This window comes from Brachypodium distachyon, chromosome 5 (assembly GCF_000005505.3).
Source record: "Brachypodium distachyon strain Bd21 chromosome 5, Brachypodium_distachyon_v3.0, whole genome shotgun sequence".
NCBI classification, from domain to species: Eukaryota; Viridiplantae; Streptophyta; class Magnoliopsida; order Poales; family Poaceae; genus Brachypodium; species Brachypodium distachyon.
In genome coordinates this window covers 22,388,398-22,412,271 of record NC_016135.3, presented here as the reverse complement: position 1 = coordinate 22,412,271, position 23,874 = coordinate 22,388,398, and the positions used below count along the sequence as shown (strand labels likewise).

The following is a 23,874-nucleotide window of genomic DNA, read 5'->3' as shown; positions in this document are numbered from 1 at the left end:
ATAGGAATGTGACGTTTCCCAGATAAAAGGACATAATATAATGTTTTATAAGCGGGGCACATCTCGGATGGAAGTGTTGGCAAGCAGATGAAAAACACTCCTCCATAAACTCCGCACAATTTTCGACAAGAAAAAAAAATCATCGCATAGATGCAATATCTATTTGCTATGCCACAAATTTTAAACTCACATTTGACAAATAAAATTATATAAAAAAAATGAGTGTTGATGATGAGAATTGAACAAATTCACTCCATTTTGAGTTATCTGTTAATTATTTGTATGTAAAAACTCTTTTATTTTGGTTAAGGATTCAAAATTACATTAATATATAGGTGCGGCGTGGCGATCGATCTTTTTCAGAAGAATTCTCGCAACTTTGTGAGTTGCAACTTTGTGAGTTGTTTGGTTTTGGGGGATTCTGAGACCCCACCCAGGAGCGCGTCCAAGAGCAGGAGCATCGCTAATTGCAGCATGCTCACAAAGCAACTTTAGATTCCTTCACATGACACGCATGTGCGGAGCTGGAGACAATGATTTGTTCAAAACAAAAATACGAAAAGGACGATTCGCCGTAATACATTTGATTATGCCGACCTCAAAGCCTAGTACTAGTATAAAGAATATGGTCGTCCAGGCTAGTACCATAACTAAAGCTAATTCATACTACTACTCATATTTCCTGTCTCCATCAACATTAGGTGCTAAAAAGTGAGTACTTTGTTGTGCGCGCCAGAGACCTGCCTATAAAAGGACAAGACCAACTTCAACGTGAACTCAGATCACGTTTTTTAACCACGGCAGCCATCGGGTGGCAATACCAGACCCGTCGGCCAGGCCAGCCAAGTCCGGTAGGCAATTCCTATAGAGGTCATAACATGGCTACGGCGATTGCCAAACCTCTCCTGAGTGATCTGGTGGCAGAATCAGGGACAGTCCCGTCGAGCCACATTAGACCGGTGGGAGACCGGCCAGACCTCGCCGATGTCGACCACGAGTCCGGCGCCGGCATTCCGCTCATCGACCTGAAGCACCTCGACGGGCCGGAACGTCGAAGGGTCGTCGAAGCCATCGGCTCGGCGTGCGAGACCGACGGGTTTTTCATGGTAGGTGCCATCACATTAGTTTGTTCTTCAGATGTACGGAGTAGTAACTGAGATGAGCTAGCTTGAACAACTTACCTGACACTGGTTGTTAATTTGCAGGTGACGAATCATGGCATCCCGGAGGCGGTTGTCGAGGGGATGCTGCGCGTGGCAAAGGAGTTCTTCCACCTGCCGGAGTCGGAGCGGCTCAAGTGCTACTCCGATGACCCGAAGAAGGCGATCCGGCTGTCCACGAGCTTCAACGTGCGCACGGAGAAGGTGAGCAACTGGCGAGATTTCCTCCGCCTGCATTGCTACCCTCTCCAGAGCTTCATCGACCAGTGGCCCTCCAACCCGCCCGCCTTCAGGTCAGCACCCATCACATTCGTATCGTGTCAGAATAAATTTCCAAGCAGCTGGCCGGTCACCGGTAACCACTGCTTCGTACTACTCCCTCTGTCCAACAATACGGGGCATATTAGAATTCGGTTGATCAACCCTTTGATCATAAATTACTTCACGTGACTAATGTTATTAAAATCATAAGCAAATATATTTTAGTAGGAATATAATGGATATGAATCTATGTCATATAATTATGTAGTAATAGAATAATTTGTGGTTAAAGCATTGGTCAAATGAAAACTAATCCGTCCCTTTGGACGGAGGTAACTGTCTCTGTCCTTTAATACTGTTCGTACCGAATCTCTCAATCAGGATCGTTAACCTGTCAGAAAAATCCAAGCGAAACTAACATGTGCGTGGTTGAGCTCTGTCAGAGGTTGATGCAATATGCGTTACAGCTTTTTAGCAAAATCGTGTGGACTTGGGACAATTAATTGAGCTGCTGTTCAGGGGGGCTAGCAAAAACTGACAAATTGTGTTGACTGGGTCTTTGGGCTGGCAGGGAAGTGGTGGGCGCCTACTCGACGGAAGCGAGAGCGCTGGCGCTGAGGCTGCTGGAGGCGATCTCGGAGAGCCTGGGGCTGGAGAGACGCCACATGGTGACGGCCATGGGCGGGCACGCGCAGCACATGGCGGTGAACTACTACCCGCCGTGCCCGCAGCCGGAGCTCACCTACGGGCTGCCGGGCCACAAGGACCCCAATGCCGTCACGCTGCTCCTCCAGGACGGCGTCTCCGGCCTCCAGGTCCAGCGCGGCGGCCGCTGGGTCGCCGTCAACCCCGTGCCCAACGCGCTCGTCATCAACATCGGTGACCAACTACAGGTACTTACTTTACTTTCGTGCCAGCCGTTAATTACTCACTCTTCTCAGGTTTACTGACGTTTTGGACGTGGTGTATGATTTCGTACGTGCAGGCGCTGAGCAACGACCGATACAAGAGCGTGCTCCACCGCGTGATTGTGAACAGCGAGAGCGAGAGGATCTCGGTGCCGACGTTCTACTGCCCGTCGCCGGACGCGGTGGTCGCGCCGGCGGAAGCGCTGGTGGATGGCAGCCATCCTCTGGCGTACCGGCCCTTCACGTACCAGGAGTACTACGAGGAGTTCTGGAACATGGGCCTCGAGTCGGCTAGCTGCCTCGACAGGTTCCGACCGATGGACTAATGGACTGGCCGGCCCTGGCTGGGCCATAGACACCTCGTGGGCTATAAGTGTTGTCGCTCACCAGAGAAAAAGAATTCGCTCCACAAAAACCCAGAGAAAAAGAAGGTTCTAAAAAAAACAGAGCAAAAGAAGCTAGCGGATAAACCAGAGAAAAAGAAGGGCCATAGACACCTCCTGGGCCATCAGATAAAGTTTGGATGGCTGCGATTGAGGCGAAAGATCCCTTGACGAACCAATTTCCTCCCTGCCCATCATACGCAGCATCCACTAAAGATTGGACAGGTCTTTGACGGCCGCGATAACTTGTGGGTGTCTATTACAGCTGTCTAGTTGTGTCTAAAGATTTACTAGACGATCATGAAATAAATTAGCGATATGTCAATTTTCACAGTTCCATCACCCTAGTGACCTTCTATGCTCATGTTTTCTCGCCAAATTGTTACTAATGCTTCGATTTTTGTGTCTACTTTTCGGGCTTCTCCACCATGGGCCCCCAAATCTATCACCTTAGTTGCTGGATTTGTATCCTCCTTAATGATGCAATAAAATGTGCATTGCTCGTTATGAGAATGGTGTTTAATTAGTGTCCAACTTATCAAGTGTCACGTATGCAAGCACCCAACACTCACTATGGAGCTTTCCCATGAATTGCTTCCCGTTTGTCTTTGTACGCGACATTTCTCCCCTTTCAAGCTACTAATTGATCTTCACATGTGTTCTCCTGGTTACATTTAGGATCACGCGCGGCAGACAGTTCCAAATATTGAAGAATTCCGCAATAGGGTCGACAGTATTAAGGCCCTAGAGGTTGAGGTTACAAAAGTTTCGAGACACACTGAATCGAAAGTTTAAACCCTCGGAGAATAGCTGCCTCCATGCATAGTGATTGTTTTTGCAAAGGGAGTGAATTTGAAGCTTTATTTCTCGTGTTGAAAGTCCAAGGATTTGCAATTATTTTTGTAATTGGAAGTTTACATGAGCCAATTTTTTATCTATTCAAGTAAGAAATTTCAACCTATGAGTTCAAAATTGGGCAATTTTGAGATAAAAGAGTTGTAAATTTTAACACTACTGAAAAAATATATGGTTTTTTTAAAGGAGGAAAATCCACGGTCTCTGCATCAATCGATGCACATTAACGATTTTTGCTATTTCTAAAACTATTTCTAGGTAACAAGAAGACTCGTTAAAATTGAACACCAATATATGTGCAAGTACAAAGAGATAAGAAGATCGTGATTGGACTGCTATCATCGTCGATTGAGGAATATCATGATGTGATAACACGTAAGACCACGCTTATATTTCTTATAGATAGACCAATCTTCCCCGGCATATAGTCTAAGGTCACACTTATTATATGCATCCGAGCATATAGATTATTGCTTGGATACAAGAAAAGACAAAGATCGAGAAACGCGTAAAACCCGTTCAAATTTTTAAACAACTTAGGAGAGATGCGCAATAGCTAATGCTCCGCCATAAATCTTAACCAAAGCAAGCACCCCGTGCGGGCTACTCGAAGCAAGTCCGTGCGCACGGCACGTACGAATTACTTCTGGCCTCTGAAGAGCTCCAGGCAGTGCTCCTGGTCGAGGTTCCTGCTCCAGAACTTGTTGTAGTACTCGTCGTAGGTGTAGCTCCGGTACACGGGCTCGTCCCCGTCGCCGACGAGCTTCGCCGCGGGGCCGATCACGGCGCTGTTGCACGGGCACAGGAAAGATGCCACCGACATGCGCTCCTGCGCCGCGTTCACCACGGCCCGGTGCCACACGCTCTTGTACGCGCCGTTGCTCAGCGCCTGTAAAAAACTTGCACAGATCGTTTGGCATTATTTGTCAACTGCGTTTGCTAGTAGTCGCTGATCGATGACTTGGGAATTGAATTAATTTGACCAGTAATTTACCTGCAGCTGGTCGCCGAGGTTGATGACGAGGGCGTTGGGCCGGGGGTCGACGGCGATCCATTGGCCGTCTTTGAGGACCTGGAGGCCCGAGACGTTGGGGTCCTGCAGGAGCACGGTGAGTGCGTTGGGGTCGGTGTGCTTGGGCAGGCCGTAGGTGAGATCGGGTTCCGGGCACCGTGGGTAGTAGTTGACGGCCATGTGCTGCTCCTGTTCGCCGAGCACATTCTCCACGTAGTTTTCATCGAGGCCCAGGCTGAGGGAGATCGCGCCCATGAGCCGGAGCCCCAGGAGCCGGACTTCGCGGCAGTAGGTGCTGATGATCTCCCTGGGAAGAAAAGTGTGGCGTCATGCATGTTGTCAGCGAGCGGCGCGCGCGCGGTTAAAAAGTCGCGGGTTTGACTTCAAGGTTAAACAAACTGATCATGCATGTCTGTAACTGAGTTGTCGGCTGGTTTGATTGGCTCTTTGCGTGTGAGTGACTGAATAGTACCGTAGAAAGTTAGGAACTCCATCATTGATGAATGGAACAGGGGCGAGGCCACCTTGATCTAAAAAAACTCCATCCTTTCGTGCACGCCAGTGTGACTAGAACGGCATTGGAAATGGGATACTGCTTACGGACAAAAAGTGGAGCAGTCTACTGGGATCGGAACCACTTATGTAATTTTTTTCCACACGTCGCCGCAAATTAAGGCCAGAAAAAAAGGATTTCTCAGACCAAGCACGTATATGCATGCATCTAGTACCTCTGGTCAATGGAGATAACTGGTAAACGAAACGATCAGAAATATCGCGGAAGTCAAATTAGCTTGGTGAAGGACTCTGTATCTGCTACGTCCGATATTGGAGTGCTCCTGTTATCGTAACATTTTTTTCTTTTGCGGGGTATGCTGTTATGGTCTCTAACATGACATGCACAGTGGTCAGTGGTCGAATGTGCACACCAAATCACCAATTATATCTATACCGGAATGCCTCCGTGCGCCTCACCTAGTCATCTCTGCTCAAAGGTTCTGATTTTTTGAAGATGCATGTAACATACTACGCTGAGATACATCGATATGTGATGAATTTTGACCAGCCGCGAAATGCGGAGTGCGCGATATATGCATGGAGCTTGACTTGTTTAAAGCAGGTCTCCACTCGGGTCGTTAGACGACAAGTCTTGTCGTTTTCTGGTCAAGGAACGTACACCACTGGTCAAGGAACGTACACCAAGGTACTAATATTTGCAAGGGCGCCGCACCACCAAGAATTTCTGGTTGGACCGATTCCGTTAGTTGCCAAGGAGTAGGTTTGCTAGCTAGGCATATTTAGCGCCACATAACAGGACAACAGGTACCAGAAACTTGAACTACCAGAACTGCGGTTCCGATCAGTTCAGCCTAGCTAGGTTTAGACTTGTCTTGTGTGGCAGTACCAATCAATCATCGGTTCCTATTGTGATCTAAAAAAAGCAGCATTTCCTATGTATATTCCCCCCCGCAATTAAGGACGGTATGTTCTTATTTATTTTCAATGAGGAGATAATATGCGACAGTAATAAAATGTGATAATCTTTCACATTTTAAATTCTTGTTGTACTAGCTACTGTTTTCTTAAGAAAAAGCTAGAGAGGAACAAAATATTCTCGAGGAATATATAGAGTAGTACAGGGGACATATTGAGTGTGGGGACTCAATATGTGTGTCCTATAAATATCAATATTATCAATATAGAATATGTAGGATCATGCATGGCCAGGGTGGCCCTACAACGGGTGTCCAGATACATGTCACATATATTTTTCATATATATTTGCGGTTGTCACACACTAGCTGTAAGATATATCAAAGAAAACATATTTTTACCCGGTGTCTTGCACCATGCATGCTGGTTCAACTTGGGTATTTAGGTTTGCTGTGAAGTTGATGCGAATGGATAAACTCGGGTTGAACCGAAGAACTAGACTATGCTAAACAGTATAAATAAAAATTCCAGCATAGTTAATGCAAAAAAAAAATCCGTTTTCACCGGTGTTACGCCAGAAAACGTTGTCCCAATTCCATATCCGCAAATAAAATTACGTTTCCTTTTTGCAAAAAATTGTTTCCCCTTTTCATTTTTCCTCCCTGTTTCCATTTTTCGTGGAACAGGTGGAAATATTTTTGATTTATTTGCAGCCCTATATGTACTAAAGTTATCATCACTTGCTGCTATTCAACTAATCAATATAGTAAGTTGGCTAGTGCTCATTAAGATTTTTTGTAGCACAATTAGCTACTACTCTCTCCGTTCCATAAAGATTGGCACGGATTTGGACTAGCTAGTTATAGTTCAAATCCGTGCCAATCTTTATGAAACGGATGGAGTAAATTGTTCCTTTCAATAGTATGTTCAAGCTCTACCATGTATACCGAAGAACTCGAGGAGAGCTAGAAAAATAATGGAAGCTCCATCGGCAGCTAGCTAGCAGCGTTAGAACACACCTACAACTTCAGGGTAAATTCTCTTGTAGTGAGATCGATACTCGTGTTATATATAGCAAAGGACTATATAAGCTTTCAATAAAAAAAATTGCTTCCTCCATCTAGCCCGGCCCAGACAGATGATTAAGCAAAATATGGTCCAAAATATGTTTTTCATGTAGACTCGGACACTTGGTTGCTCATATATGAGCAATCTATACGTGGCTAGCTAGGCTTTCCGAAAGTTTACTGGTGAAACCGTCATTCATGTGCGAGTAGGTATATATATCTGAATATATGAATAGGAGAGCTAGCTAGTGCTTACTTGAACGCTTCAGGATTGGAAGGCCAGTCGGGCACGAACTCCTCCAACGGGTGGCAATGAAGGCGCAGATAGTCCCGCCAGTTGTGGACCGTCTCCTTGCGGACGTTGAAGCTTGTGGAAAGCCTTATTTTCTTGGAAGGCTCGTCCGAGTAGAGCTTCGCTTTCTCTTCCGGCGGGAGCCGGAAGAACTCTAGCCCGACGGCCATCACCTTCTCCAGTAACTCCTCTGATATTCCATGATTTATGACCTATAAGAAATTGGCACAGCATATAATAATTTGTTATGGTTGTCGATCGAGAACATCTGCGTCGACTGATCAGACTGGCAGCACAGAAGGCGGCGGCCGGCATGCATGAATGCGGGTAGAATCAAACTGTGTAGCCGTGGAAAGTAAAGTTACCTAGCCGCCATGTTTGAACTTAATCTTAAACTTTGAAGCTAGCATGGATCGATAGGGTGCGGAGGAAGGGGGACCTGGAAGAAACCGTAGGTGCGGCAAGCCCGGTCGATCTCGGCGATGACGCGGAGCTTGTCCGGCGAGGCGAGGTCGATGAGGGGGATGTTGCTGTCGGTGGCCACCTCGGCGAGGCGAGGCCGGTCGGACTCGGGCCGGGCATAGCCCTCCGGGAGGGTGTCGTGGCACGAAACAGTGGAAAGAAGCTGGTTCGCCATGTGGATCCCCGGCCGAGTCTCAGTCTCGCTGGTAATTAAGCGGAGAAGGGGATCGCGCGTCTGAAGAGGCGTTGACGCGCGCAACGACCGCAGCCTATATTCATCTATCCTGGGCTCTCGGCCCATGTCCAAATAAGCCGGCCCACCCAATCAAGGCATTCCTTTTTTCCTTTTCTAATTCATTCAAGCCATGCCCGGTGTCCTGTAAAAACCGAGTGAACGCGGCATAGAAGTGATGTGCACTTTCTAGACGTGACAGGACTCGTGGCACGTCAGCAGCTCAGAGTAATTAATTAACTAGTGCCATATGAGCTTTCTTTGCACTGGCTTGTGTCATGGATCTCCCATTCGATCACCACATCAACGATAACCAATGGCAGAGTGAACGTGTACAAGATGAGCTTGATCACATAATATGCCAACTACGTTCTGAGCTTCAGTTCTTTAACAGTATATATCTATAGTGGTTTTTGCATGCATGTCGACTCGACTGCTACTATAAAATTTTATGAGTAAAATACACCACCACTGCCACTAGTTCGTGAATTCGACAAAAATGAACAGTTAACTCCGTTAATTCGGAAAACACACATTTAAACTCCTAAACTGGGACTACTACGTCACGTTAGTCCAAAAAAGGAATCGGCAAGGCTTAAACACGCCACGTGGCCGCCACGTCGGCTTCAGCGACTCCTTCACCGGCGTCCTCTCGTCAAATTGAGTGTTGTGGACTTGATAGCAACCTTACGCAAAGCGGCGGCTGCAACGGCGTGGTTCCTAGGGCCCCACGATCCCCGTCGCGGCCGTCTTGCCCCTTGTGGGCGGCTCAGGCATGTTGATTTTGCACAATTTTTTTTTGAGAAAATCGAGTAGCAGCCCGCGGTCCTAGCCAAGCCGACGTGGCGGCCGCATGGCGTGTTTAAGCTTTGCCGAACCGTTTTTGGACTAAAGTGACACACTAGTCACAGTTTAGGGGTTTAGGTGTGCGTTTTCCGAGTTCGTGGACTAAAGTGTTCATTTTTATCGAGTTCATGGACTTGTGGTGTATTTTACTCAAATTTTATTGTAATATAGCTATGCTAATTATTAATTCATCTACTCAGAGTTGTACTTTGTAATCGTGCGCGGCACGTAAGATCGAGTCGCTGTAACATCGTTGTCGCTGAAGTACATCACAACTTAATCAGTGTAATCTAAGCTAGCTTTACTAGCGTGAATATTTGTAGCCGTGTGCCTAAGCGCGTCCGCGTATGGTCCATGAAGTGATGGAGTTATATGAGCACACCCAAAATTCTTATCTGCGTTATGCCCAGAATACAAACGATTTAATTTCTTATTAGGTTAATGTTAATCCCGAAAAAGTACATCTATAGTCGCCGCGCGCAGGAATAGAGTAAATTTCAGAGAATCACGCTTTTTAGGCCAGACGTCTCCCCGAGCCCCAGTTTTCGTTAATTTGCCCACAGAAACACACTGTTTCGGTCAGTATGTCTCAAATAGCCTAAAACTCACTGATTAGGCTGTTTGATGGTATTTCTTACAGGCGCGCCCCACCTATAAGGTGCCACGTGTCTCGATATGCTCTTCTCCTTGTCTCCGCTCCCATTTGTCGCTCATGCCACATCCTCTCTGGCATGCCCCGCCGCCCGTCGCCTGCAAGACCCATTCCTTCTCTCGCGTCTTATTGCCGTGTTTGGGAGCAGCACAATGACGCCCTCGCGTGAGCCCTCCGTGCCGCGGAGCAATCTCGGGCGCCACTACCTTGCCGTCGACAATGCCCTACGACCTCCTCCGCCTCCACGGAGCTTTATGATGACTTCGTCGCTGCGCCGCGGTCTCGGCGATGAGGTCCTCTCACCGCACGTCGCTCGGATCTCTGCCGCCATCATGCTCTTCTCTCCACGTTTGGTGCCATCTCCTCAGCCGGGCTGCTTGTAAAGTGGGGTCCACCTGTCAGGAATCCCATGTAACAGGTTTAAACCTGTGTTTCGAGCTATTTGAGACAGACTGACCGAAAAAGTGTGATTCTGCGGGCAAATTATCGAAAACTGGTGCGGTGAGGCAACTGTACCAAAAAATGTGGATTTCTGAATTTACTCCGAGGAATAAGATATGAGTGGTGAATATAGCAACTGTGGAAGCCAAAACCAAAAAAATCTAGCGAGAGTGAGCTAATTAATCTGCATGTTTCACCGTGACGACTATCCGATTGGCGTCTTGGAGATGATGAGTACGTACGCAAGTGCATCCCCTCTCGCTTCACCACTTGGGCAATGTAATTCCGGAGGTCGCCATCCACATCTGTACGTACTAGGCGAGACCAGATCAAAGTCACCAAACTCCGTCGTCGTCTTCGGGCTACTGTGAGCTAGCTAATGGGGTAATGGGGCTCCTAAAATAGCATATGTCCGCGTGCAGGCACGAAACAGGACGGCGTCTTGGAACTCTCTGTTTTCCCCGAGGGAGATGATGATATATATGGCGTCTTGACCTGGCTATCGATCCGTTGACGCGGACCAAATCGAGAAATTAAGACAAGTGAAGTGCCGTACTGCTCCTCTATAAGTATTGTTAGTCCGTCCAACTCAAACTGCACATCGTCTCCGATCTCCCTTGAAACACGTCCCCAGAATAAAACAGGACAAAGACAAGACCTCGTGAAGCTGAGGGGCTTGGCGGTGTGCGTACGCCGGACGGCGAGGTCCTGGACGACGTAGCCGTCGCAGAATTTTCAGGTGTCTGCTGCGTGGACGGGTCGTCGCGTACTCCCGTCGCACACGTTGGTCTGTCCGTTATCACTGAACGTATGAGAGCCAATGTTTTCCGGATGCATATACAGACCGGGTCCCCAGCCACAACATACTACGTGCTGTGCTATAATACAGGTCGCCGTGTAGCTTGGGCATTTCCAGCCTTGGCAACGCGGCCATCTCACATTCAGCTCACGTTATCGCTATGTTTCATTGTTCCGGCGTCAGGCCCAGCATGCACGTACCGCACGACTTCGGCCACGGAGACTTGAACACCGCCGACGTCCGTTTGAGCATGCCAGGCCCATCCACAACGCCACTTGAGGCCGATGCTGCGGAGCAGGTTCGTATTGTTCCCGGCTTACGAAGCCCGGCCTGCTGGCCGGTAATACTAGTTCGTTTGAATGGGCTGTACTTTCCCTAAAAGCTACTCACTGCAGAACGGGCTGGGCTCTGAGGGTCGTAGAATCGGCGGAGCAATTACTGTATCCTTTTATTCTCAAATAAAAAATAAAAATTTACTCTATCCTGCTGGGCTGTCCAAGCTGCACGAACTAGCCTTTAACTTTGGATGGTTGACTAAGATGATTACATTTTTTCAGCCCAATTACTCTATCCTTTGCTTTTTCTCTGTGAGAATTTGTTTTTCTATACCTATCTAAAAAATACGGACCGTTCCTTTCACCGTCGTCTGCTAAACTTTCCAAAAAAATTATGGGTCCCCCAAAATTGCATGTATATTACGCCTACTAACCTGGCTAGCCCATTACCTGCACCGAATTGGACTGGAACTCCGCAAGGAATCCATCACCAGCGGGATCGTTACGACAGTCGGGCAACAACTCCGAATCTGACTAGAAAAAGATCGCTCCACTGAAACACTACGGGAGTCGGAAGATGAGACCTGATCGGGCACTTATCGGGCAAGGAATCGAAGCCACGGCCGTCCCCTCTGTCTCCCAGACGCGGCCACGGCTGGTCCCCTCTTTTGTTTCCCAGCCACAACCGTCTCCTCCTATGGCTAAATTACACGAGGAGATGGCGAATTGTTAGAAAAAGCTGATGAGATAGACTGTGAGAGAGAGAATGGTGGCGGCGTCTAGAGCATAGTAGAGAGAACGAAAGATGATGCCCGAGTGTAGAATGGGAGATGGGAGAAAGCGCCTCGATGCCTTTCTTCTGTGAGCGTGACTGAGCGAGAGACTGAGCGAGAGAGACATGACCAAACAGGCCAGGTTGATGGGTCATCAAGTCATGGGCTACTGGGCCAATTTTGCAGTTGGTCTTTATTTATGTTTTTACAGCAGGGTTCATCCGTTAATCCTTATTGCATCAAAGAATCCACATTTTGCTAAAAAAAAATCAAAGAGTCCACATATTATATAATAAAAATAATATTTATTTAATTAAAATATTAATTGGGCGAGCCATCGGGTATCCAAGGGTATAAACCTATACCCATACCCTACCCATGACTAATCGGGCGAGCCATCGGGTATGCCCATGGGCGTAAATGTCGACCCTTATCCTACTTATTTGGGTCGGATATCCGCGGGCGAGTTGCCACATTTAATACTTGCCGGTCATATAAGACGGACTCCAGCCGCCACACAGAGACAGGACTATGAGCAGACAGATAACCGAGAGGCCAACGATGTCAAGTCATCTGAACTGCCCACAAGCTAGATCCGCCGAACAACTCGAGCAAATAATTGGAAAACATTTACACATGCACTGCTAGTTTATTCATTAGGCTTGATTTAATCTAATATTGATAAGCTCTTTCAGAAAACCAACAAAATCAGAATAGGCATACTCAACAAAATAATCAAATGTCTATACTCATAAACGAACATCCAGCTACTAAAACATAAATTTGTTGCCCCTTCTAACTTTTTGTTTTAACGGGTGAAGTGAGATAGAGAGAAAACTAAAAAATTAAGTGATTCCGTCTCAAAACTTCTTTGACCGGGTGATGTTATATAATTTTCAGAAAGAAGTGCATTGTTTTATTTTGAAAAACTAGAGTATAGAGACACAATCTTCGGAAGAAAGCTTTTTTAAAGAGATATTTGGTGATTGTTAAAGAAGAGCAAAGAGAGGTTTTGATGCATGTTTTTGAATGTATCATGTTATTTTGTTGTTACGTTGCAACACACGAGAATTTCAGCTAGTTTAGTATATATATACGAACGGCATAGTTCCTCTCTTTCTTCAATAAAAAGAAAATATATTGGCTGCCAGCAGTGATTTTTTAAGTTCTGTCGGTGTCGGATGTTGCATAAAAAACGCTAAATACTTTGTAGCAGTGATTTTTTAGGAACGGAGGGGGGTAGTAAATTGCCTGTACTTCAAGTCTGGAAACTCCACAAAAAAAGTCCGTGGTAATTTATTCGATGAAGTGCTCACTTGTCAGTTGTCTGGGGAATGGTTGCACAATCTCACGTTCTTGTTTTAAATCTTCATGAACATGAACTTGGGTTCCTACCTATACAACCCATATATAGTCTACAGTTTTCCCTTAAGAATAGACATGGACATGATCATGTCTTAAAATTTAAAATTTATGTTTGATACACAACCATAGAAAAAAAACAAATGTAGCTCTGAATACTAGCTAATTCAATTTGTACAGTGAACCGGTCCACGGCCATTGATTAACCAGTGCCACATCTGTCCTTTTGTGTTTATCAAACTAAATATTCCCTCCTTGAGCCGATGACTATACAATATTGAATTGGGATCTGAGATTTCTCAGTATTGAATTCGGATTTGAGATTTCAAATTATATTAGCCGTAAGCAGTACTATTAAGTGTCGTCATTCATAGTTGGATAATATAATCACAAATACCTTGAGACGTATGATGAGTATGCACTCTGGACCGTGCCGATGGTTAACCTTTCGTTTGTACGTGGCGTGAGGCAACCAAAAACTTTACACGATCCATTTCGTTCTTCCAGGAGCTAATTTCCTTTCCCGCTGCAGAAATGACACCGAGTATTTCAGGTCCAACCTCCGTTGATCAAGCTACCTTGGCCAAAAGGTCATGATTTTTGCCCTAAGTCAAATTTCATAAAATCTATTCATGTTATTGATGAAACACCAATATTCATAATACTAGATAAACACATCATGGAAATATATATATTTTATGGCTGACATACCGGTATTGTTTTGATATTATAGATGTTGATTTTTTTTCGTATAGATTAAATCGTAAAAGTTTGACTTAGATCAAGTGTTGTAGAAAGCAGATGAGAGGTGCCATTTTGTTTTGGGTGGGGCAAATTAAGGACGCGTGGTGTGCATAGAACACATTTTTTAGGTGGAGCAGAGAACACTTGGCTGGAAACGTGGTCACGCAAAACGGGTGCCCAACTGTCAAATTGACAGCCACCCAACTCGCAACCTTCCTGATGCACCACAGTACCAAACGTACTTTCCCAATTGCTCAATGGCGATTTATAAAGACGTCTATAACGAAGCTTAGCTTGCGCAGCCAACCATATCAACGAGAGAGAGTAGTACTCGATCAAGCGTTTACTACCATCATGGCCCATCCCTGCAGTGATCACGGCTACGACCTTGTTGCGCTGCGACGAAAGCTCCGGCTCCTCCTCCACCTCCTCGACTGCGTCCGCTTCCTCGCGGCCGTCGTCCTGGACCGCCTCGGCGTCCTCTCGTGCCCCGACGAGACGCTGCCCGGGCAGCCCTGGGCTGAGCTCGTCGACTGTACAGGTGCCATGGAGCGCCTCATGGAGGCGGCGTTTCGGGAGCCTAGCTCGAAGCGGTACTCGTCGACGGCCGTGCCGCAGTACAGGCGACGGCGGATTGGGCTGGCGGCAGAAGCGTCAGAAGAATACAAGGGAGCCGACGACGACGAGGGGAGAGAGGCCGTCTGCGCGATTTGCTTGGCGCCGCTGCAGGAAGCCGGAGGGTGCCAGCAGCAGCGGGTCACGGAGCTGTGCAGCTGCTCGCACGCTTTCCACGCCGCGTGCATCGATTCTTGGTTCGCGAGCGGGGAGGGCGACGGCGCAGGGACCTGCCCGCTATGCCGCACGCCGACGCTGCCACCGGCGTGGGGTGGGTGGCCAGAAGCAGTGCCACACGCGTCTTGAACTTTTGATTGCTTTTAGAGGTTGAGGATCGAAGAAACAATCCCAATCGCCTCAATGGAGTACATGGAGAAGAAGCAATATACGTTACACGGCCACTTCGCATAATTACTTCTTCCGTTCCTAAATACTTGTTGACAAGCATTTACAAACAGAGGAAGTAGTATTTTTGTTGTAAAACTTTCTACTGCGTACTCATAGATTGGTTTTTCCTCGGAAAAAAAACAGTAGAATGGTCGTTTTGGTACGTCTTGTCACGCTGACTTCACGCCCTCGAATGTTTTTCCTTGCAGGCGTTGCACGCCAACTTTTCTGCCAAATGATAAGTTCCTCGTCTTTTGTTTGCTCTATGTCTTGATGAATGGGAGAGTTATCCAAGAATTCGATTCATATAATAGTGAAACCATGCTTAAAAGGTATGGAATAAGGAGCGAACGTTCGCTACTTGGTCTTCCGGCGTGACGGGTAAAGTTGACATCCCCACATATCTTAAGTTGCCACCCACACGTAATTAAACATTTGCTCCCTAACCTTCTGGCGCAACAAGGTATAGTTGCGACCCGCACAGAACTAAATTTGTCACCTTCACAGACCAAAATTTGCTACCTGACAGAGCTAAAGTTGCAACGCCACAGAACTAAAGTTATCACCCCACAAGACACGTGGCGCGATCTCAGGCATGACCCTACAGTAGAATGGTGAGCAGATCATTCACTCCGAGAAACTAAAGAGTGAACGTTCGCCCAATAGAAATTCCGTACTAAAAATGATGTACTCTTAATAAATTCAACTATACTCGTATATCTGTAATCAATACCAGGGTCCCCAGGCAAGCAACCATGTCCGCGTCATCCAAACTATTCTACACCATTATATTTTATATTAACAGTCAAGTTTAACTAAGTGATATTTTTGATGGACTAGTGGTGAAACATTAAAGTAATTCAAAGCCTGTACAAACACAATACGGGTTCTGCATCAGGACACCACGCGTTAAGCCATGACATAAGAATTATTTAACTCATTAGCTCTTATACTTAACATCTAAATTTTAATTCTTGTCTCAAATTTACTCAAAAATGGATGTATCTACTCTAAAAAGCGACTAGATACATGTAATATTTCAACAAGAATTATGAAACGGAGGGAGTATCATTGAAATAGCGAAAAGGCTTACGACCCACGTAGGTTGTGTTCCACTTAGTGGTAAGTCAATATTTATTTGAACACCACGGAATGCAACATACTGCATTGGGTGACCGATATTTTTTTTACCCGAACTACGGCGGGTGAAAGTCAGCCTGCACAACTTTTATTAAAAGAAACAAAGAACTTTACAGTAGGAACGAGGGAGAATGTACAAGATTTACAGCAAAATTAAAGCCTTTGCGCTAAATGAGATAGCATAATGGCCCAGTCGTTCATAATACTTTTTGTCGATAAGGAGGTACATCTGTGTGTGCAAAGATTGACATCCGCAGAGCACCTGTCGATGACTGAATGGGGATCTTTACGGCCTCTCAATTTTATTATCTATTTATGGATACACGAGACACCCTGACTACATCATATACAAGCAACTACCGAGCCAAATATGTACTAACTAAAAGTCGCTACAAAGAAAACCAAACCACTAGCTTGCAATCTAAACGTTAATACGAGTGTCGATATCATATTGATAGTATTAAGATTACCCTTGTTTAGTGTACTTTTAGGATTTAAGCTTACATTTTCATGGTCTTAGGATTACCCTGGCTCCCTCGCAATACTTGACTTTGGATGCATTTAAATCTTTTTGTTCCGAAGTGTCAATGTTTATTCAAATTGCACTTTTTTTAGTTCGTATTCATTGTGATTGCATTTCTAATTTTGCATTTGGTGCAACCACATGTTCTTTTTGTGCAGTTACACTTCCATAATTTTCGGCCACCTGCACTTCGACAGTCCTATTTGAGAATTAATGGCAAATCCAGAAAAAAAAATCTGTACAATTTAATAACGAGGTACAACAAAGAGGAGAATATGACAATGCGCGAGTAGGGACTGCATTTTTTTTTTCCTGGAATCGATTTTCTTTGCACCTATGTGCTGAATTTATTGGGCTGGCTCGATGTAGCCATCGTGTCGACTTCTTCCCTAACTGTGGATTCATGTCTGTATGAATCGAATCGTGATTGGACAGCTTATCTTGAACCACTTCGTTTTCCTGTACAAAAGGTATGAACTACTCAATCCTCATCTACACATTTTGTCTGTCTAGTGAACTCTGCAGTACTGTTTTTTTTGCGTGTGTGTGTTCATTATGCCGGCAACGAGCAAAGCCTATATTGTATTGTGACATAGACGAATATATATCTTCTGTTTTTTATTTTATTTTTTGTAAACGGCTTTGCGTTGTCACATCCACGACATTAACTTGTCAAATGTTGCCGGCAGAGGCCGCCAAACTTGAGTGACATTGCGCGCACGACATGTCAAAATCCGGATCACGCCGAACTCGTGAAGACAGTACAGGAGCGCGGCGGTCTCCAAGTCCCACAGGGAAACAATCAAACAAGGCAGGCGTTCTAGCCACGCGATGCACCACTTTCCTTTTACACATCACCATGCATGATTGCACGAACGTGACATGGAAGTCGTCCGGCCGGCCCCGGCCGCGAACGCACGAAAAATTCTAGAACGCGCGACAGGCACGCCGCAACGGCAAACCTTTTCCCGGAGCCGGTCCTTTTCCTTGGACGGTACACGCGCGCGCGCTCGCGAAACACGATAAAACGAGCCACGTTTTCCCTTCGGTCTTTTCCGGAGCTCTGTTGCCCCGCGCTCGACCGCGTACCCACTCTCCTCCTGAATCCGAAACGCACGCACCAAAGCACGCCCTTCATCGTTTGCTCGCGCTCCTGCGGTGTTTTCCTCCCGTGTCGCAGGGCGCTGCGATGACCTTCCCGCTGGTGTGCTACTGCAACGCGGTGCCCCGGCCCATCGTGGCCGTGTTCAGGTTCATCCACGCCACGGCGCTGGCCTTCGTGCTCGTGCTCTGCCTCCTCGGCCTCTACGAGTTCCCCTACACCCCCGACGACGACCCGCCGCTCATCAACGGCCAACGCCGCCGCGCCCCCGCGCGGGACAGCCTGCCTCCCGAGACCGTGAAGCAGCTGCTCCCGTCGGTCGAGTTCCTCGCGCACCTCGCTGCAGAGGCGGCCGATGATCGGCGGCCCACGAAGACGATGAGTCGCCACGGCGACCACGACGACGATGATCAGGCGGCGACCACGACGTGCAGGGTGTGCCTGGAGCGGCTGGAGATGACGGACGAGGTGAGGCGGCTGGGCAACTGCGCCCACGCCTTCCACACGGGCTGCATCGACCAGTGGATCGACGTTGGCGAGGCCACGTGCCCGCTGTGCCGCTCCAGCCTGCTGCCCCGTCAGCGTCGGCGCAGCTGGGGTCTGCTTGCCAGGGTGCGATTCGGCTAGCCCTCTCTCTCTCGGGCTGCCACGGTAAACAAGCGTGGTTTGCGGGCCGGGGACAGCTTTGTCATTTCAGCTAGCAGCCGCCACTTGTCAGGTGCTGGTGACGGATGGGTGCAGCCCAACCGCGAGCTCGCTGTGATCAAGGCCCCCCAGCAGTCAGTACCTGTGAATCCGTGATGATCAACGGGCGCACGAGAAATTAGCGTTGAGAAATCGGATAGCCACACGGTTTGTTGTACCGTGTTTACGGAACAGAAAGAAATGATCGATCGCAATAAAGATTGGGCGACTGCCCGATTGAGATGGGCTGCCAATGTGTTTCCCTGCACCCGTCAAGCCCGATATACAGTGTTCTGGATTTCGGTACTGATCAAGCATTGTTCAGCTTCAACTGCATGGGATTGATGTATACCTAACTGTCATTATACGATGTAAGGTGGTAATTTAAAATACTCCTTCCGTTCCGTAATTTTTGACGCAAATTCTTTCTAAAATAAGTGAACCTGCGCACTAAAATGCATCTAGACAACATTGTGTCAAGAATTATGAAACGGATGTGGTACTACATATAGTTGGGTCCATGGACCAACATTATCGCAATTTACCACACATACGGAGGCCTCCGTTCCACAATTATTTGCTAAAAAATGAACGTGTCTATTACTAAAAAATGTTTAGATACATGTAAAATTTCGACAAGAATTATGCAATGAAACGAGTACTTGATTAAATCAAGTCCGGCTACCCGTTTTGTGTTCCTTTTGAACGTGCTAGCTGCTCAAGTTCGAAAAAGAATTATGGTCGTTTCGAATGATTTAAAGCCGTAGCTGCATTCGGATATCTTTCAGGTTCAGGCATCGTGCTTTAATGTCTGTACGACTGTACCTGACCCAGTCGTGCAAAAAGAAAGAAGATCGTACACGACTTTTATCTTATAGACTTGCATTCTATCGCTAGGTTGCAGGTCGTTTTCTGCTCGTCGCAGCACGTATCTGTTACAATCCAGTGCTCTCGTTTTAGGACTCGTACACGGGAAGACGAATTTCGGAGGAAGGATTCCGTTCGGGTTCAGGAATCAGGAGGAGGTCAAAAACCTGATGCAATTACGAGCATCAGGTGTCCTGTTCCAGCGCTGTGGGCTTCCACCACGAGCATCCATTCTGGGCCTTGGTAGCACCGGCTGGGCCGGATCTGTCGCCGAGGCCGAGGCGTAGTAGTAGAAGTAGGTGGCTTCGCTCAATTTCCCTTAAAAAAAGGTGGCTTCACTAAAAAAAACAAGTAGTAGGTGGCACTGTAACAGTGTCTCGTCACCGTAGAAATTATTAATCCTCTAAAAACAGTAGAATAGTGAGCAAACGAATAAATTGTGCACTTATGTGATAAGAAAAACTAATTTGTTATTTCCTCCCTGAGTTGGATGACAGAAAAGCAAGAAAATCTTTTGTTTGCTGCTCCCTCCGTTCCATAATATTTCGACAAGAATTAATTATGGAACGTAATATATGAGCAAAGATATATTTTGCAAATTAATGTTTTTTATTCTGTATCTGCTCTGTTGAATGATAGAAAAGGAAGGAAACCTTCTCTTTTATTTTAAACTAATTTGTTATTGTCTTGTTGAGTTGGATGAGAGAAAAGTCACAATTTTTGTTTGTCTGTTAGACTACAGATAGTCTTTGTTACTAAGATATAAGAAAAGAAATATTTTGCAAATTAATGGTGTTGGATTTCCATATCTGCTTACGCTGAATGAGAGAAAAGGAAGGAAACCTTCTCTTACCTAGGAAGGACTACCTAGCATGTACTAGTTCTCTAGGGCTGCTTACCATGTTTTTGTTCTTGTAAACATCTACCCCATGTCGTTCTAGAATCAAACAAGTTCACAACCAGGGAAAACAACGGAGGAGCCAAGTAAAGTGCGGAAGTAAGTTAAAAGCTTGCAGGGAAAATCAGCAATTGCTGAGTTCATAACGAAAAATGAAAAACTGCAGGACAAGTTGCCCAGTCTGATTTAAGATCAATGCTCCATCCGCGGATTCACCCGATCCAGGCGTCCATTCACGAAGACAATCTCTTTTTTTGGTTTGAGGGACGGAAACAACCTTTTTAACCATGTGTTAGCTCTTGATTTTTTTTACAGGGTGTTAGCGCTTGATGGCTGTGATGCTCTGTAATAATGCGCGCTTGGGCCTCCAATTATGTCGCCATATGGATCGAGGAGACACACCATGGACAAGAGAGTACGCAAGCCTAATGTTGCTCTGAGCACGCCGATGCCCGCGCAATCATTTCAACCATAGCAAATTGAGGAGAAGCGCGAAGAGCTTCTTGCCTACAGAGGCGATTGAGCCATTCCTCCAAGTCTGAAACTGACCCATTTCAAAAAAAAAGTCTGAAACTGACAGCAAAACCTGCAGAAACAGTAGTGTGTGCGGAAGATTTTCCAGATCAGGACCGACAGCGTTGATAAGTGAGGAGCGTATTTTGCGAGAAGTGGAATTGTTGCCGCTGAATCGGTGCGGTAGAATGAAGCTCTTGGGCCAACGGTTCTGAAGAATTTTCAGTTACCTTGTACGTAGACAGTCCTACAGTACGTACTGCAAGACATGCTTAATTGCATCGCACGATGGTATGCAAGCAGGTCCTGTTTAAGTATAAAATTGTATACATACTCTGCATCAGACAATCAATTTAATCCATTCCAGGGGCGTGATCGATCTAGAATAAAACCATAAACAATGCTTCAGAATGACCAATCTGCCTGAGCACAATCTTCTGAACGAAGAACATATGTTTCATCCTGTGGAGCGTGGAAGGGCTCTATCTTTCCTAGCGCAAAAGATGATCAGTCGATCACGCTTTTGCACGGAGAAGAGCCTGTGCAGTAGTTTCCTAGAAAAGGTATCTTTTGAGTTTTGACAAACGGCAGAGAAGCAACTCAGCTGCTAGAACTAGACCACCATGATTATTCTCCTTTTGGCAGGCGAAGAACCTTCGTCACCAATCCATGTCTCGCAAGTTGCGAGCTTTACTGCCCCCTCACCACCGGGGCTAATCACCAACCCTACAAGGCGCCTAGCTAACACACTGTTCGGCGATCCTATCCCAGCAGCAAACGGCAAAGGGGCAAACCACTCCACTACGTACATTTGCCCGTAATAATAAGTCGCACCGATCTACCTACATCATCCTCCCCATCAACTTGTATCAGCCCTAGCCATGTTGCTCCAGCCAGCGGCCAATGCTTCACTCACAAGCCATAAGATCAAGAACCAAAGAATACAATGCGACCGTTGCCAATGCAGTCATGCGATGCCATTTACACAGTGATCGCTTCGCTTTGCCCTTCGCCATCATGCTCGGTTTTGCTTCCCCAACAAAAATGTCCCCGTGTCGTCCCAACTGTCTTACTCTGCTCCTGGTATTCCCAGCCAGCATGACAACTGGCCCGAGCCGCGAAGCTCTCGTCCTGCTGATGCTCGCCACGGCCGTCGTCGTCACGCTCGCGCCGCCATTGTTGCTATGCGACGCGCTGCAGCTGCAGGACGCCGCCCTGATCGACGACGTGGTCATGGAGGCCGCAGAGGAGTGGTACAACGACAAGCGGAATTCGCACAGGATCAGGACGGGCGCCACGTACCCGCTCTCGCTCCCGGGGAGCCTCGCTCCCATCGAGGCCGGCGTGTCGAGGCTCCGGGCAGGCAGCCTCGCGAGGCACGGCTTCCGCGGGTTCGGCGAGTTCTCCGTGCCCCCGGGAGTCCTCGTCGTCACGCGCCGCGGTGACCGCGCCCCGGACGCGCACCACGTCCTCGCCGTGCGCGTCAACCTGCGGAACCTCTCGGCCGTCTACGAGGACTACGCGGCGAGCAGCGGCGGGTACCGCATCGCCTCGCCCGTGCTCGGGCTCATGTTCTACGGCATAGACGCCGCGTCCGCGGCGTCCCTCGAGGTGCTCGCCACGGCTGAAACGGCCATCCTGGTCAACTTCTCCATGGCGGTGCCGGCGCTCCAGCCAGGGGTCGTGCCGCTGTGCATGGCCGTGGCGCGGAACGGGAGCGTCGCCGTGACGGGCGTGCGCGTGCAGGGCGGGAGCAACGTCTGCCACGTGCTGGACCAGGGCCACGTGGCGCTCGTCCTGGGCGGGGTCGGCGACGGCGACGGGGCGGCGGATCAGGAGGCCGTCGGGGAAGCGAGCAAGTGGAAGCTGGCGCTGTTCGGCGCGGCGCTGGGCGCGGGCGGCACGGTGCTGCTGGGGCTCGTGCTCGTGGCGATGCTCAGCGTGCGGCGGCGCAAGTCGGAGATGGCGGAGATGGAGCGGCGGGCCTACGAGGAGGAGGCGCTGCGCGTGTCCATGGTCGGCCTCGTCCGCGCGCCGTCGGCGTCTGGGTCGCGCACCACGCCGGACGAGCTGGAGGGCGAGTACCGTGCCACGTTGTGACGACGCACAAGTCCAGATTGGAACAAAGGATTAGTTAAATTCGATTATTTTTTCTATTGATATTCTTTGTATCTGTTATAAATACTGCCGTCTCGAAATAATGGAGGTAATTAAGATTAACAGTGAAGCAGTGCTTCCTTTGTTTTTTCACAAACTTGATGTATTTGGTTTCGTTAAGGCAAGACTATGACCAATAATTATTTCAGTATTATGTGTTTTTAAGATGTAAAATTTATATCAGCAGATTCGTCTTCAAAAGTTCTTCTCGCTAATTCTCATTTTCTGTCATATAAATTACACACAAATAAAACTATTTTTGGTCAAAGTCATTTAACAAAACCATGTAAATACGTCAATCTTTGTAAAAAGAAATATTAGTAATGACTTGATCCAAGTTGACTGATCTAGGTTGACGATGATGGCAATTACTTGTAACTTTATGATTAGTTACGCATATCTCGACGTATATCTCGACGTAATTACACTAAAAAAATGTATGGCGTTAAGGCCAGAGCTGACAAATAGCAAATCTATTTCTTTACAGTGAAAGGTTAATTGCCCTTCGATCGCAAGAAAAAAGTTAATCGTCCTTGTCCTCGCATCCTGCGACGCGCAAAGCTAGGTTTGACTTGTGCAACACAATCGAAGTTGATACCAATACCAAAGTCATCATGCGGAGTGGCGAAAGAGACCACACCAGGCAACCGTTGGCACGAAACCCGCCATAGCTAACATGACGAAATGCATCCTTTACATTCGAATCAACCACCCTAAACAGTGATGATAGTACAATAGATAAAAAATAAAAAATGGACTATGGCATTGCCACTAGAGCATGACACATACATGAGTTTAAACTTGAACTATGGACTTAAATATGGCATAGTCAGTGACATTTGCCGCTTAATATACATGACTCTAGCTAGGCCATTACCGCGGTGTGCTTACAGCAATATTGCCTCAAAGAAAAGTAAGGGGTAAGTCTCCAATTGTATCAATTAGACAAAAATGTTAGCCGACAATATGTCTAAGAAGTAAAAATATACTTTTTCCGTCCAACAAAGAATGTCACTGAGTCATGTCTAGATAC

General features: G+C 47.1%; 5 protein-coding genes across 6 annotated transcripts; 4 read left to right on the top strand and 1 right to left on the bottom strand.

Annotated features, from left to right (window-relative positions):
- The first annotated feature begins 777 nt into the window (after window positions 1–777).
- Window positions 778–3,219, top strand: LOC100845160 (protein DMR6-LIKE OXYGENASE 1). Its single transcript, XM_003581516.4, has 4 exons — window positions 778–1,106; window positions 1,206–1,453; window positions 1,993–2,314; window positions 2,407–3,219. Exons 1-4 carry the CDS (start codon window positions 879–881, stop codon window positions 2,653–2,655), a joined length of 1,047 nt encoding a protein of 348 aa, XP_003581564.1. The 5' UTR covers window positions 778–878; the 3' UTR covers window positions 2,656–3,219.
- Window positions 3,220–3,925: 706 nt separating this feature from the next.
- Window positions 3,926–8,074, bottom strand: LOC100839163 (flavanone 3-dioxygenase 2). 2 transcript variants are annotated; one of them, XM_024456121.1, is made up of 4 exons: window positions 7,809–8,074; window positions 7,334–7,581; window positions 4,562–4,886; window positions 3,926–4,466 (listed from the first exon to the last, which is right to left on the bottom strand). In XM_024456121.1, exons 1-4 carry the CDS (start codon window positions 8,004–8,006, stop codon window positions 4,104–4,106), a joined length of 1,134 nt encoding a protein of 377 aa, XP_024311889.1. In that variant the 5' UTR covers window positions 8,007–8,074; the 3' UTR covers window positions 3,926–4,103. The 2 variants fall into 2 exon arrangements, with proteins under 2 accessions (XP_024311889.1, XP_003580379.1); XM_003580331.4 differs by having other exon boundaries at window positions 3,926–4,456; window positions 7,809–8,072.
- Window positions 8,075–14,162: 6,088 nt separating this feature from the next.
- LOC104585408 (putative RING-H2 finger protein ATL50) lies at window positions 14,163–15,223 on the top strand. Its single transcript, XM_010242004.3, has one exon. It carries the CDS (start codon window positions 14,175–14,177, stop codon window positions 14,874–14,876), a length of 702 nt encoding a protein of 233 aa, XP_010240306.2. The 5' UTR covers window positions 14,163–14,174; the 3' UTR covers window positions 14,877–15,223.
- A 2,422-nt stretch (window positions 15,224–17,645) lies between these two features.
- LOC100844850 (RING-H2 finger protein ATL63) lies at window positions 17,646–18,820 on the top strand. Its single transcript, XM_003581515.4, has one exon. It carries the CDS (start codon window positions 17,810–17,812, stop codon window positions 18,347–18,349), a length of 540 nt encoding a protein of 179 aa, XP_003581563.1. The 5' UTR covers window positions 17,646–17,809; the 3' UTR covers window positions 18,350–18,820.
- Window positions 18,821–21,448: 2,628 nt separating this feature from the next.
- On the top strand, window positions 21,449–22,992 carry LOC100844541. The gene has a single exon (XM_010228927.3). It carries the CDS (start codon window positions 21,588–21,590, stop codon window positions 22,782–22,784), a length of 1,197 nt encoding a protein of 398 aa, XP_010227229.2. The 5' UTR covers window positions 21,449–21,587; the 3' UTR covers window positions 22,785–22,992.
- The last annotated feature ends 882 nt before the right edge of the window (window positions 22,993–23,874 follow it).